At 33.1% G+C, this 14,448-nt stretch overlaps 2 protein-coding genes across 2 annotated transcripts; one reads left to right on the forward strand and one right to left on the reverse strand.

The window, feature by feature from the left end:
• The first annotated feature begins 6,792 nt into the window (after positions 1-6,792).
• On the forward strand, positions 6,793-7,245 carry LOC108330298 (uncharacterized). Its single transcript, XM_017564789.1, has 2 exons — positions 6,793-6,853; positions 6,938-7,245. The coding sequence occupies exons 1-2, from the start codon at positions 6,793-6,795 to the stop codon at positions 7,243-7,245; spliced, it is 369 nt and encodes a 122-aa protein (XP_017420278.1).
• Positions 7,246-10,007: 2,762 nt separating this feature from the next.
• LOC128197469 (NEP1-interacting protein-like 1) lies at positions 10,008-11,591 on the reverse strand. Its single transcript, XM_052879513.1, has 5 exons — positions 11,292-11,591; positions 10,697-10,848; positions 10,543-10,626; positions 10,290-10,448; positions 10,008-10,200 (listed from the first exon to the last, which is right to left on the reverse strand). The coding sequence occupies exons 1-5, from the start codon at positions 11,443-11,445 to the stop codon at positions 10,069-10,071; spliced, it is 681 nt and encodes a 226-aa protein (XP_052735473.1). The 5' UTR covers positions 11,446-11,591; the 3' UTR covers positions 10,008-10,068.
• Between the last annotated feature and the right edge of the window lie 2,857 nt (positions 11,592-14,448).

Genomic DNA, 14,448 nt, shown 5'->3' on the forward strand with positions numbered 1-14,448 from the left:
GCCTTAAACATTTAGGATTTCTTAGGGACTTGGAAATGTTGAGAGAGGATTCTTTTGGTTCTTGGTTCTCTGATTCTTATCAAAGATTCACATCTTTGTGGCAAATATCTAATTTAGGGTCTTTGAGGTGCCTTAAACATTTATACCTATACTGTGGCCTTTCCATCTTTGTCTTATGAACCATAAGTAAAATTTAAAAAATTCGAGACAGACGGGCAAGGTCATCAAAGAGATTTGTTAGAATTCTAGGAACAACAAAAATTTTCTTAGAGACCAACGATATGTTAACAAAAATAAATTGTATTTTTCTTATCAAAGATTAACATCTTTGTGGCGAATCTTTCTTTTAGGGTTTCTTAGGTGCCTTAAATTTTTATACCTATATATAGGGACACCAAATACATATGCAGACATTTTGGAAGTCATAAATTTGCATTTGCAATGTTGAGAGAGGATTCTTTTGGTTCTTGGTTCTCTGATTCTTATCAAAGATTAAACATCTTTGTGGAAAATATTTCTTTTAGGGTTGCTTAATTAGGTGCCTTAAACATTTATACCTATACTGTGTCGTTTCTATCTTTGTCTTATGAACCATAAGTAAAATTTAAAAAAGTCGAGACGGACGAGCAAGGTCATGAAAGACATTTGTCAGAATTCTAGGAAAAACAAAATTTTTTTTAGGAACCAACTATATGTTAACAACTTTTTTGATAATATACTATGTCACTATTTTATTGGTGTGTACATTTGAAACGGAGTGATCACGACTACCACATAAGCATTTATAAAAAACTCGAATTTAAAAAGTTAACGACGATCAAAGATCAAACGAACTCTCAAAACAACTTTTATTTGCACATTGAGATAAATTATTTTGAATAATTTAATAATTATAATTAGTTATTAGTATAAATGATTATGATATAAAAAAAATACTATGAATAACATTATTTGCATTTCTTAATTTATAACGCTTTGAATTGATTCTTTATTACTTAGAATCGATTATATTAACTTAGCAAAATTGAGAGTGGAATTATATGAATATAGAGGGGCACATCAAACTTTTTAACTTCAAGCCCGCCAAATCTCACCTTCGTCGTGGGTGATTCAAAAGTAGACAATTTTTGGGGAGCGGAACGTCATTTTGTTTTTAAATGAATCAAACGAAATTTATTGAATGATGTTTGAACGTCGAATTCGGCGGGACTTCGACGTTCATACAAGAAGGTGAAGTGTGGCAATTACTAAGCATAATTACACGATGTACGTCATCAGTTCATCTATAAATATAACTTGCATTTCACATAATCCCTGCCTCTTGTTTTCGTATTGAACATATTAGGATTCATGTTTTTTTATCTCCTTTGCATTTTCTTTTCCTTAGATATCTAAACATTTATGTTCTTTAAATTGCAATTTGCTCGGTTGAATGTCAAAGTGCCTCATTCATGTCTCAGTTCATACGAAGGTGGCCTTTGATATTCAAGTGAACAAAATGCTTTTTACAGTAAAGAAATGATTAAGTTATCTTACTGAAAGGAAAGTGCTTGGGAAAAAGAAATATGGTTCACAATATGTTTAATGCTGAAACAATTTTATGATCTAAAATAATTATATAAAGAAGATGTTCAACTTCAACATTCAACTATGTATGAATCATTTTTTAAATTGTCTTGGACTTGTCTTCTACCATTAGATTTCAGAGCTATTTGATTTCTTATGGTGGAAACAACTCCAAAACAAATTAAATTTATAATGTTGACGTCGAATGTTGATTGCATTCGATGCGAAAGACTGTTGTTGTTTGAAGGTCGAATTCGGAGGGGCCTCGACGTTCAGACAAGATAGTCAGTAAGCATAATTACATGATGTACGTCATCGGTTCATCTATAAATATTGCATCCATCACGTAATCCCCTTCTTCCTGTTTCCGTATTGAACATATTAGGATTCATGCTTTTTATCTCCTTGGCATTTTCCTTTCCTTAGATTTCGAAACATGTTTGTTCTTTAAATTGCAATTTGCTCGGTTGAATGTCAAAGTGCCTCATTTACAAATCAAATTCATTTTTAAACATATATGAAATCATAATGAATCTTTCTTCATTTTGCAACGCTTCAAGAGTACATCTCTTATACTAGAGGACACAATTAGGTAGATAAGGCAGGAGTGGACAACTTATCTTCTACAAAAATGGAGCTAGGAACACTTATATTTCTTGTTGAACATTACATTGGTTTAGTTTAAGTTTATATTTTGATAGTTTTGGTATTGGATTATTTTTTACATTAAGTAGAACTTTTTTTATATGAAACACACACACACACACACACATATATATATATATATATATTATAGTATATTGTTCTGCGACAATTTTCTGTTTTTCAGGTGTGGTTTTATTGCAACAATAAATTAATTTTTTAAAAAAACACCTAGTAGACGTCGGTTAATGCGATGACCGACGTCTATAGACGTCTGTCAATGCACAAACCGACGTCCAATGAGTTATAGTGAACAAAACGTTTAAGGGCCTATAGACGTCGGATATGCCTAAATCCGACGTCTATATACACGTCGGGTATACACTATCTGACGTCTTATTAACGTCACCCATAAAGACGTCGGATGTGGATCTGACGTTAAAAGGCCAAATTAACGGACGTCTTAAGCCCTTTCTACACTAGTGTACTCATCCAGTAGAAAGAAAAACAACCCAAGCTCAAATATAAAAGGAAAAATAAACTTACTCATTCTTTCACTTTAAAAGCCTAAACTAAAATTACTAATTCTGCTAATTAAATTTTTATACTACTCGTAAATACTTTTATTTCTCAATTTCATACCATAAATAATTATTTAATATTATAAATATAAAAATAAAAATAAAAGATATTTTTATTTTATTCGGGTCTTACATAAATGGTTCTCTACCAAGCTGTTTCAAGTTGTTCTTCATTCCATCATGTGTCGAAGGAAGGTGTTGTTATCATCTCTTATCGGTTAAGAGAGGTGTTTTCTACTTCACATTGTTCTTTACCTAGATTGTATCATTAAACTAATTTTAGTGAAAGGTTAATCACTTATTTTAAAGTGATTAACAATTGGACGTAGAATCTTTTGATTCGAACCAGTATAAAAATTATCTGTGTTTTCTCTATCCTTTCTCCTCTTTACTTTATTCTGTAAAAAGAAAATTTTAAAGGGAAAACAAAAATTTTAATAGAACAAATTCATCGCTTCCCTCTTGCTTTTGTGTCCGAACACGCTTTTAAACATTCCACTACATGATACCAATCCCGACAATTGGTATTAGAGTTTGCTTTGATATTCTTTCAAATTTTTCGAAAATGGTCGGACATAACCAAGTGTATGCTGAGGGTGCTTCCATCAACAAGCCTCCTCTTTTTATCGGTGATAACTGTGCCTTTTGGAAAGTCAGAATGTAAATACTCATAGGGTTGTAGATAGAGGCATTTGGGAAGTAGTGGAAAATGGTCCTATAATATTCCCACTAGAATTGTTGATGGTATTGAGCAAGAAAAACCTTATTTGTCATGGACTACAGGGGAAAATAGCCGAGCTCAATTTGATATAAAAGCTCGAAACATAATTTCCTCTGTTGTTGTATTAAATTAATTTTACAAGATATCAGTGTGTAAAACCACTCAGGAGATGTAGGAGGTCTTTCGAGTAACACATGAAGGTACTAACAATGTTAACTCTATCAAATATAAGTCAGAAGTGGATCTTAAAGACAAAGAATACATTCACGGAATGTTTTCACTATCAAAAGTCGTGCCAAAGAGTTTGTACAATCTACTTTTGATTAAGTACTGAAAAAGCATTCCTGCTCTGAAAACTTGACTTTACTACGGCTGCTACCTACGAAAAGGCTAAGAAGATCTGAAGATCAAAGCACGTACTATCTAAGGAACATTTTCTTGAAGCCTATAAGTTGAAGATCTATAAAGAGAAGAGCAAGTGAATAAGCATACGAATACGAAAGAAATTATCTAAGAAGAAAAGCAAGCTCAAAAGAAAAGAAAATACTCTCCAAGTTCATAGAATCATAAGCTTACAGTTGTAAGAAAAGAGGAAACTGCAACAATTAGTTAGATTGATTTGTATTGTAAACACATCCTCTTTGCGAGAGTAATCGTCTAAGGACTTGTAAACAATCTGATTGATTGCATATTCTGAAGAGAATACAAACACTTAATGTTTAACTCGATAGGGTTAAATAATAGCTAAACGAGTTTGTCTAGTGAAAACCAAGAGTGGGTGAAACTCAACTAGATAGCATATCAGGGAAGATATTGGGAGTGTCTAGGGATACCAGGAGTAGTGGAGAATACTGCACAACCAGGAATGAGTGAAACTCAGTTCTAGTCAGAGTAACAGGGGTTACTAAGTTTGACTAAGTGATACCAGGAGTGGTGTGAATACTTAATTGTAATCTTGTTGAAGATTATAGTGGAACCCTCTAAGAAGTCTTAGAAAAGAACTAGACGTAGCTTGGGGGAGTGAACTGATATAAAATAAGTGTGTAATTATTTCTTCAGTTTTGCTAAACACTTTTCTTACAAACTCTACAGTTGCTTATTATCTCAATCATTTTTAAAAGCTCTTTCTCAAACGTTATTCTTATCAAGAGCTATCTTTCTCAAAACGCTACAATATATTTAGCTAAAAAATTGAAAAATATTTATCTTTGAACTTGCAGTTTGAACATAACTTTCCAACTCAAGTGATTGACAACTTATACAAACCGTTTAACCTTTAACAAGGTTATTAAACTATCTTTTAGAAAAAAATTCTTATAACACTATTCAACCCTCACTAGTACAGAAAGGGTTTTAGACGTCTATTATTTTGGGCTTTTAACGTCTGATCTCTGTGCAACGTCTATATGAGTGACGTTAATGAGACGTTAGACTCAATAGGTCAGACATCTATATAGACGTCCGATCCATACAGCTCAGACGTCTGACACTATAGATCAGACGTATAAAATGTTGTCGTATTTGATTGGATCTTTTTCCGCTTGAGGCCTCTCGGGTTACTCCTGGCTCATGGTGATTCGAGTTTAGAACTTTATATTTTAAATGAAGAGAATGTATTGTACGTTATTTTTGTATTGGATGGTTTTAAAAACGTAGTGGAGAGAGTTGGAGGAGTGCAAAACGCAAGAAATCGCCGCCCAAGAACGCCGCCCAAGGACACGAGCAAAAATTTACCAAAACCCAACGAAAATGCATTTTAATTGGTTCAAATGAAAGATAATGCATCAAAGAGTGATGTAATCGGAGTAAAATTAATTTAAAACGGTGCAAAAGTGAGAAAACGAACCTGAAAAGAGTAACCCGTAGAGAGAAAACGTGAGGAAGATAATGAACATTAAGTGCGCGTAACTGCTGCCTCGCGTTCACAGTGTTTAAATGTAGCCATATAGAAGTCGGTCCCCCCCACATCAGACGTCTATATGGGAGTAGAAGCCGGATTGGCAAGATCAGACGTTTAAATGGAGTTAAAAAGTGACTTTTTAGAGTTCAAAAGTGAGTATATAGAAGTCGGTTTCGCCCACATTAGACGTCTATATGACTGTAGAAGTCGAATTGGCGGGATCAGACGTCTAAATGGAGTTAAAAAGTGACTTTTTAGATTTCAAAAATGAGTATATAGAAGTCGGTTCCCCCCACATCGGACGTCTATATGGTTATAGAAGTCGGATTGGCGGGATCGGACGTCTAAATGGAGTTAAAAAGTAACTTTTTAGATTTCAAAAATGAGTCCACATTGGATGTCTATATGGCTGTAGAAGTCGGATTGGCGGGATTGGACGTCTAAATGGAGTTAAAAAGTGACTTTTTAGATTTCAAAAATGAGTATATAGAAGTCGGTTCCCCCCACATCGGGCGTCTATATGGCTGTAGAAGCCGAATTGGCGGGATCAGACGTGTAAATGGAGTTAAAAAGTGACTTTTTAGATTTCAAAAATGAGTATATAAAAGTCGGTCCCCCCCACATCGGACGTCTATATGGCTGTAGAAGTCGGATTGACGGGATTTGACGTCTAAATGGAGTCAAAAAGTGACTTTTTAAATTCCAAAAATGAGTATATAGAAGTCTGTTCTCCATATCAGACGTTTATATGGCTTTAGATGTCTGTTTCCTCCAGAACATACGTCTATATGATTGTTTTATTTATAGAAAATGTCACTGGTCATTTTTTATGCTGGATATTCGAATGTCGAACATCTAAAGGATGACGTTAAAGGTCTTTTAGGTCAATGTCTCAAAATAATTTGTAAATTAATTAAAAAGATTAAAAGTATTAACAAATCCATTCATCCACTTGAGTTGTGACTATTAACCGTATTCGTTTTAACAAAAAATTATGAATTTTTAATATTTTTATTTTTTAATGCATTTTATTATATTTTACTTAATAATATTCATTGTTTTAATGTACCTTTTATTTCTTTGATTAATGCAAGTCATATCAATCAAGAGTAATCATCATTTAATAGAAAATATTTATTCAAACAATTAAATATTCAAAATAAAATTGTGATGATTATGCTAATATTCATTTAATAATTGAATAGTTTTAATTTCTTCTTTTTTAACATGTTATTCAAGTTTGACTGAAATATAATATAATTAATAAGTTTTGAACAGTTCAAAATACAATCTACAAATTGATCTATAAATAACACAAGATGCAATGTTGTTCTTTACCTAAACAAATCAAGAATTAAACCTTAAATTTGTGTCATAGATAAATGGCCACCTCAACTATGAAGCTTTTCATCACAATTCTCTTATGTGTCTTCTTTTCTCAAGGTGATTATTTCTCCCAATATTGTATGAAACATGAAAAAGTTTTATAATTAATTTTCATAATTTCTTTATTGCATATGTTCATAGGTTATAGCAAATGCTCTTTGGAAGATATTCATGTAAGCCAAACAATAACTGGACTTACAGTGAAGGGGAAGCAAGAACTGAATGTGACTATTGCAAATTGGTGTTCTTGTGCTCAATCAAATCTGAAACTTGATTGCAGAGGATTTCAATCCACGAAACCAATAGACCCTTCAATTTTGAAAGTTTCTGGCAATGTTTGTCTTGTTAATGGTGGAAAACCTATATTAGAGGGTGCTGTTGAATTTAGCTATGCTTGGAATACTCCATTTTCATTTGATCCTATTTCTTCAAATATTTCTTGTCATTGAATATGTATGCAAATGCAAGGAATTTTATTGTGAAAATTTAAATTTAAGCAGAATGTCCAAAATTTATAAATGATATTTTATAATATAATTTTGGTTTAATCCTTTTCGACATCCCTATTTATGTACGAATGTCTCAGATGGGTCCTCGTTTTCTAAAGTGTATCAAAATTGTCCTTAATTTTCAAAATTGATATCAATTGAGTCCTTTCCGTTAAGTTGGCTGGACGGCGTTAAAAAAATTGATGAGTGGATGCTGAGATGACGAACGAACGCTCGTCCACCAGCGAACGAACGCTCGTCGACCTCTTACTGCTGGACGACCGTTCGTTCCACACTGGACGACCGTTCGTTTGGAGGTCGACGAGCGTTCGTTCGCTGGTGGACGAGCGTTCGTTCGCTGGTGGACGAGCGTTCGTTCGTCATCTCAGCATCCACTCATCAATTTTTTTAACGCCGTCTAGCCAACTTAACGGAAAGGACTCAATTGATATCAATTTTGAAAATTAAGGACCATTTTGATACACTTTAGAAAACGAGGACCCATCTGAGACATTCGTACATAAATAGGGATGTCGAAAAGGATTAAACCTATAATTTTAAAGGTTTTATTAAGTTCTAATTCCTGATAAATTTGTGAATTTTCAATCCGAGTCCTGATTAAAATTTTGTGGTCTTGACTTTTCAAAATTTAATTTTTCTTTCAACTGAATCTCCCTTAATATATTTCTCTGTTAAATACGTGAGGTGATAACTATTTTGTCTTGGGTGTTGTAACCTACCCTTGTTTAAATGTATTTTAGAAATTTATTGTATTTAAGTAAAATTATTTTTAAAGTTAATTAAAATATGAAATATAAAATTATAAATAAAAAAAATATAAATTATTAAATTAAAAATATATAATATTGAATTATAGAATTACAAAGTTACAAAATTTTTGTAGCATCCCAAAAATCTTGTAGTGTACTATATAAAAGAGTTATCACAAGTCCGATATTAATAAGAACAGTTAGAAAGATAGGAAAATAAAGTAAGGTTTACAGTCTTCCAACATAACTATAAAGCCCACTTTATTTACAAAATGGTGGTAACACACAAATATATAGACCCGATAATTATCTAATGATGCTACACGTCAGATGCTCCTCGGTCTAATGTCTGCTCAATAGAGACCTCATCACCCTCTGCTAACACCCACCAGATGATCATCGCCAAGAAGAGAAACATAACACATACAACAAAATCACAAACAAAAGGATAAGCTAGATATAAAAAGGTTCATACAATATTCTAATATATCAAACGCCATAAGTAAATCACAAATAACGACCAACTCAAAACATCCTAAACAAGCCAAGACTTAGACTAGACTATCCGAACTTAGAATGATTGTCGAGCTATGACGGGTTGTGCATTTGTGGTGGCCTCTACTGCTTTGCAAAGTCATTGTCAATGGGTTTCACCCTACCACAGTCACAAGGTTAGTTTGTTCCACGCCTTGCATCAAACTGGAAGCACCCAAGACTAAGACCTCCTGCTACTCTTCACCACATGTGTTAATCTTCTCTACTTGAGAATAAAAGACCATTAGAGTTTTAGGATAAATCCCAAGACTAAGCTCCCTTCATTCATTCTAAACATACTTGAATCTCACCAAGAAGTTCCACCTTGGAACTTACTTTCATAACTTGAAACCATACTTAGAACCATAAACTTTCACATTGAATCCCAACTAATAATATTATAGAGTATATAATAACAGAGAAACTTTTACACCATTAAAAGAATTAAAACATGTCCCAAGATTATCAGAGAATTAGGCTAAAATAGAATAAAAACATATCCTGGACTAGTCGCTCAGCGACCACGGTCGTTAGGCAACCACAGAGACAGTGAGCCAAGCTCCTTCGCCTCTAGTTCAACGACCACTCTCGTTGTGCGACAACAAAACCAGTGGTCCGAGCTCCCTAACCTCTCGTTCAACGACCCAACTCGTGCGAATACAGAGACAATGATCCAAGCTCCCTAACCTCTCACTCAACGACCCAACTTGCTGTGCAAATACATAGACAGTGGTGCAAGCTCCCAATCCTCTCGCTCAGCGACCTAACTCATTGTGCGAATACATAAATAATGGTCCAAACTCCCTAACTTCTCGCTCAGCGACCCAACTCATTCAGCGAGACTGCATAATTCTACAACATCAAAACTGCAGAATTTGCACCCTTAACCAATCTTGACCTATTCTAGAAATCTTTCCCAACTTGTAACACTCCTAGATTGTATTGTAGACTCAAATGTATCTAAATAAATGCATCTAAACCAACCTAAACACATTTTAACTCAATTTTTCAATTAAAAAATATAAAATATAATATTAATTATAAAATATAAAATTATAAATTAAAAAATATAAATTATTGAATTAAAAAATATTAATTATAAAAGATAAAATAAAAATAAAAATTATATAGATGGTATCCTTTTTATATATAAATATAGATATTGAATGATTCAATTATTAATTAATTTATTTATCTTGGGCCAAGATTTAGCTCGCGTATAGAAAATTTTTAAAATACTGAATCTGATCTTTTAATAACATGCACTGTAAATTTGTATATATTATCAGTCAATTAAAAATTATTAAAAATGTGACAACAAAAGAAAACTTGAAACTCAAATATAAATAAATTTAAATTTCTTTCACCCTAAAATTAATTACATCATTATTTATATTTATTCGTGTACCACAAGACAATGGATTATTAAAAAGAAAAAAACACTATAAAGAGATTCTCCAACTATAATTCAGCTGCAAATTCATAAATGTGGAACATAAATTCTACAGATGGGGCATGATCCTTGTTGAACTAGCCATTTGTCTATGCAGACCAAGTGAAAAAAGTGGCTACAGTTTGGAAGTGTCCTCACAAATTCTTCATCCTCAAATTCCTGCACAATACAATTTCTATTCAAATTACATTTAAATTTATATTCTTTAAAGCTCATTAATTTTCAGAGACTCTGAAACATTTTGTGACCTGGAAGCAAATTGAACAGCATGACTCATTGTAAAGATTGAACATTTCACTGGAATTGAACTGTTGAACAGGAAGCTCTTGGATGACTGTGATTCCCCTCACAATGACATTGTTTATATCTGATGATTCTTCTCTGTAACTTGTTCCATGTGCAATCATCTGCAAGTACTAATTTCATAAAAGAATTCATATAAAAAAAACTCTATGGGCTGCTGTTTTCAAATTTATATTTGTTTTGTATATTAATCCTTACATGACATTGATAGACCTGTGCAACAACTGGACATATCCATTCCATAAATAGCTTTCCATTTAACAAACTCCTTAATAGGGAAAACTGCAAATCAACATCAAATTTAAGAGTTCAGATTTCAAACAATATCATTATATGAAACTTCAAGTGTTACCTTAGACAGAGCTTCAGCATCTGCATCATTATTTAGAAATTCTAATGCAGCAATTGCCCCTGTCACAGCTCCTTTGCAAGCACCATCAACAAAACCAGCTTCTGTGGTCTGCCCAGTGATGCCTCCTGCAATTATCCCCATTATAGACCCTCCTGTGCAAATCATCAAACATTGCTTACAAAGCATCATAGAATATCCCGGATGTTTTGGTTAATGTTGCAAAGACAGAGACATTAATTAAGAGACATTAGTTCAGGTTGCGAGGTTGTTAATGACGAATGTTTGCCTTAGACTCAAATTCCTAAACTATGAAATGTGCAACATAATATAATGTAACATGTTTTATTTAGCCATGTGCACTAACCTAGTAACTAGTATATGAGGACAAGAGTTCACATTCTCGACTAAGTTTTTACTACTGTACTTCTGTTTGAATTTTTAAAACAAATTGATATCTATCAAAAATTTTAATATATTTTAAAATATCAAAGTCTATCAGTATATTTTAAAGATTTAATATCGGAACAACACTCAAAATTCGGTAGAAAATAATTTTCATGAGGACAGAGAGAAAGTTAGCAATTTAACACATTACCTATTGCCAAAATGCAAGTAAATTCAGCAAAAACAAGTCTCTCCACAAGTTTCATGAATTGGTGAAGTTCATAACTGCCACTGGCAGCCAAAACCCACACGGAAAGAAGCTCCTTACACCTTGTTGTTGCTTGCATCATTCCAGAAAACCACATGGTCAAAAGGGTGAGAAAATGGCCTTAGCTTGAAACTGAGAAGATGAGGAAAATGCAAGATTTTTTTGGTTGAAAATGGTGGCATTTAAAGAGTGAGGAAAAGCAAGTTAAAGAGCTTTTTTCCAAAAGTGCATATCTGGTGCCAGAATCCGAAGACTATATATAGTATCTAACAGCAAAGTGGTGATTGCATTGATGCCCTTGATGAGCATGTTTTGGAAAAAAAGAGAAAGGTTAGTGCAGGGAGAACTGCAAACTGATATAGTTTAGTTTTCCTTTCCAAAGTCTCACATGCCCCTCAGTAAATGGTGTGAGAATGTTAGTCCAACCATTTAAGTTTCATCTAAATGATTCATGTTTGAATAATATTATATAGATTCCAATATCACATGGTTCAAAATTGAACATAAAATTAAATTTAGATAAAATGAAACTAAACTTATAGAATTTGATTTTTATATGTGGTTTTTTTAGTTTTTAACTTAATTTTTTTTAACTAAAGATTGATTTTTTTACCCTTTAATAAACTTTTATGACCTTTTAACTTTTTCTTTTAATAAAATTTCGGCTTTTGTTAAATTCGATCAAGTTCGTTTGAGTCAGCCCAACTTAAATTTGGCCGCACCCTTAGTCGAAGGTCAAGACAAGTTCGTTAGGGTCAAATGCCGAGACAATCTAGTCCAAGTCAAAGGTTGAGACTAGTACGATCTAAGTCAAAGGTTGAGACTGGTACGATCCAGGTTGAAGGTTGAGACTAGTCGGCTCAACTCAGGCCAAAGATTGACTCGAGACGACCTAGGCTGAAGTTAGAGACAAGTCAATCTTGGTTTAAATTCGAGACAGACCGACGTTTAATAGACTACTCCTACCTACAAAATTTGAGTGAGGTTCTATGAGTTTTCTTTATAAGGAGTTTTTTTTTTTTTTTAGACTTTTTTGGTGTCAACTCATAACCAGGACTAAGTCTTTTAGATTGAACCAAATTGACACCTCAAAGTATAATGATGATTAAAAATCATTTTTTTCATGTAAAACCTTAATATATAAATAGAAAATTAGTTAGATTAAAGTAGTCTTCAACAATATTTTTGTTATCTATTAACTTTAGTGTAATTTCAAAATTAAAGTTAAAGATATATTCTCTAAACATGATTTCTTCAACATGAAATTTTAAACGTCAAACATGGTTTATCAATTGTTACTCATTTTGATTATTTTGTTATGATCATATTGGTAAAAAAAAATGCCTAGTTTTCAACTAAGTTTACGCTAGGTATCACTTAACGTTGACATCTCAACTATGATCACACCCCAACAATAGTCATTATGTGACAAAATTATTAAAAAAATGAAAACAACACATATGTGACGATACCAAACCCATAATAAATTAAAAAACACCCCATGAAACATAGGCAAATTTGACCTATTATGAAAAATATTCTAAATAAATATATGGAAACCACTTATATTGTTGTTCCGTATGAATTAAAGCCAAAATGAATAACTTATATTCCGTATGAATTAAAGTCAAAAGTGCATGTGGTTTTCCTTTTCTAAAACATATGTCATGCATTCATAGATAAGATCTCATGTAAAACACCGTGAATTGCAAATATGACAGAATCAACACAAACATGTTCTCAAATAATCATAAACATGAAAGTTATGAACATGTAACACATTTAACAACACATGACAACACATGTTGTTATTCATAATGTTGTCATCATCAAAAACCAGAAGTTCTTTCAGATTGTAAGGTTTCGCTAAACCAGTGCTCCCCTTATCAACAATCTCAACAAAATAATTCCTCACCAAAGACAATGTTTCACTCAAGCACTCAAAAGTGTTTCACTCAAACTCAAAGGTGTATAGTGAGGTGACACTCTTACACTCTACCATCACAATGTCACATGAATCAACTTTGCCTTCATTTAACCACAATTGAAACACACTCACAAGTAAGTTATCATCACAAGGACTTTTTGAGGCTTGTATTGAGGCTGGGCTAAGATGAAAATTTATTTTTCTAGACAACAAAATCCTTGAGTTAAGAGAGTGCATAATTCATTTATTCTCATTAACAATCAACTTTCTTTCTTCTTTTATATGAGAAACCAATTTTTAACTTATTCCCAACTTTACTTGCATTGAGCTTAACCTTTTCTTTTCTTTGTTTTCTTTTCTTTTGCTTTTTGCTTTAGCTCAATGCTTTTTAATGACTTTCACAAAGTTCTTTCCGGTTTCTCACAACCCAAAACTTGAACCATTCTCCATTACCATTAGTAGATGGGAATCTTTCTCATCAACATCCATCAGTAGATGCTTAATCACATGTCATCCATCAGTAGATGCTTAATCTAGTAGCATCCATCAGTAGATTCTCTCATCTAAATCATCTTAGCATCCATCAGTAGAGGCCATCATCTGAGTCCTCCTAGCATCCCTCAGTAGATGTTGTCCGGCATCCATTAGTAGATGTTGTCATTCCTACAAAGCAAAATCAAATCCAAACCACACAAATAATCAATTAAAAAGAAAAAGTCAGAAATTGGGTTGCCTCCCAATAAGCGCTTGTTTAACGTCACAAGCCTGACACCATTAAGCTCAATCTGGATCTTTGATGTTGGCGTTCCTCCTTCCTTCATGACACCAAAAAAATCTCATCAATTTTCTTGTCACCAACTTGACTCTCCTAGAGTAAGGATTCTCAATCTGAAAAACTCCCTTTGCTTTAATATCCTTGATAACCCATAACCTGTTCTTGAATTTCACTGGTGTGCCAGGTTTGGCTTCATCACTTTTCACATCAAGGTATTGGTGAACCAGTCTTTCTTCCTTCTCCTTGTCCTCTCCTTCCACTTTTATAGAGAAGCAGCTAAGGCCCTTTTTGACCAACTTGGCAGCTTTTTGATCTGTTGTTTTAAGATTAGTATGCTTTTCTTGAATTGGCTGCCTAGCTTCAAACACATTGAAAGTTACCTCTCTCTCTTGGTCGTT

Source organism: Vigna angularis, chromosome 6 (genome assembly GCF_016808095.1).
Source record: "Vigna angularis cultivar LongXiaoDou No.4 chromosome 6, ASM1680809v1, whole genome shotgun sequence".
Taxonomy (NCBI): domain Eukaryota; kingdom Viridiplantae; phylum Streptophyta; class Magnoliopsida; order Fabales; family Fabaceae; genus Vigna; species Vigna angularis.

Coding starts and splice junctions, on each gene's coding strand:
- LOC128197469 (XM_052879513.1), bottom strand. CDS start 11,445: ATGTGGTTTTCTGGAATGATGCAAGCAACAACAAGGTGTAAGGAGCTT. Junction 10,449..10,542: donor CACAGGTCTATCAATGTCAT/GTAAGGATTAAT, acceptor TAGTACTTGCAG/ATGATTGCACATGGAACAAG. Junction 10,201..10,289: donor GCTGTTCAATTTGCTTCCAG/GTCACAAAATGT, acceptor TGTATTGTGCAG/GAATTTGAGGATGAAGAATT.
- LOC108330298 (XM_017564789.1), top strand. CDS start 6,793: ATGGCCACCTCAACTATGAAGCTTTTCATCACAATTCTCTTATGTGTC. Junction 6,854..6,937: donor ATGTGTCTTCTTTTCTCAAG/GTGATTATTTCT, acceptor ATATGTTCATAG/GTTATAGCAAATGCTCTTTG.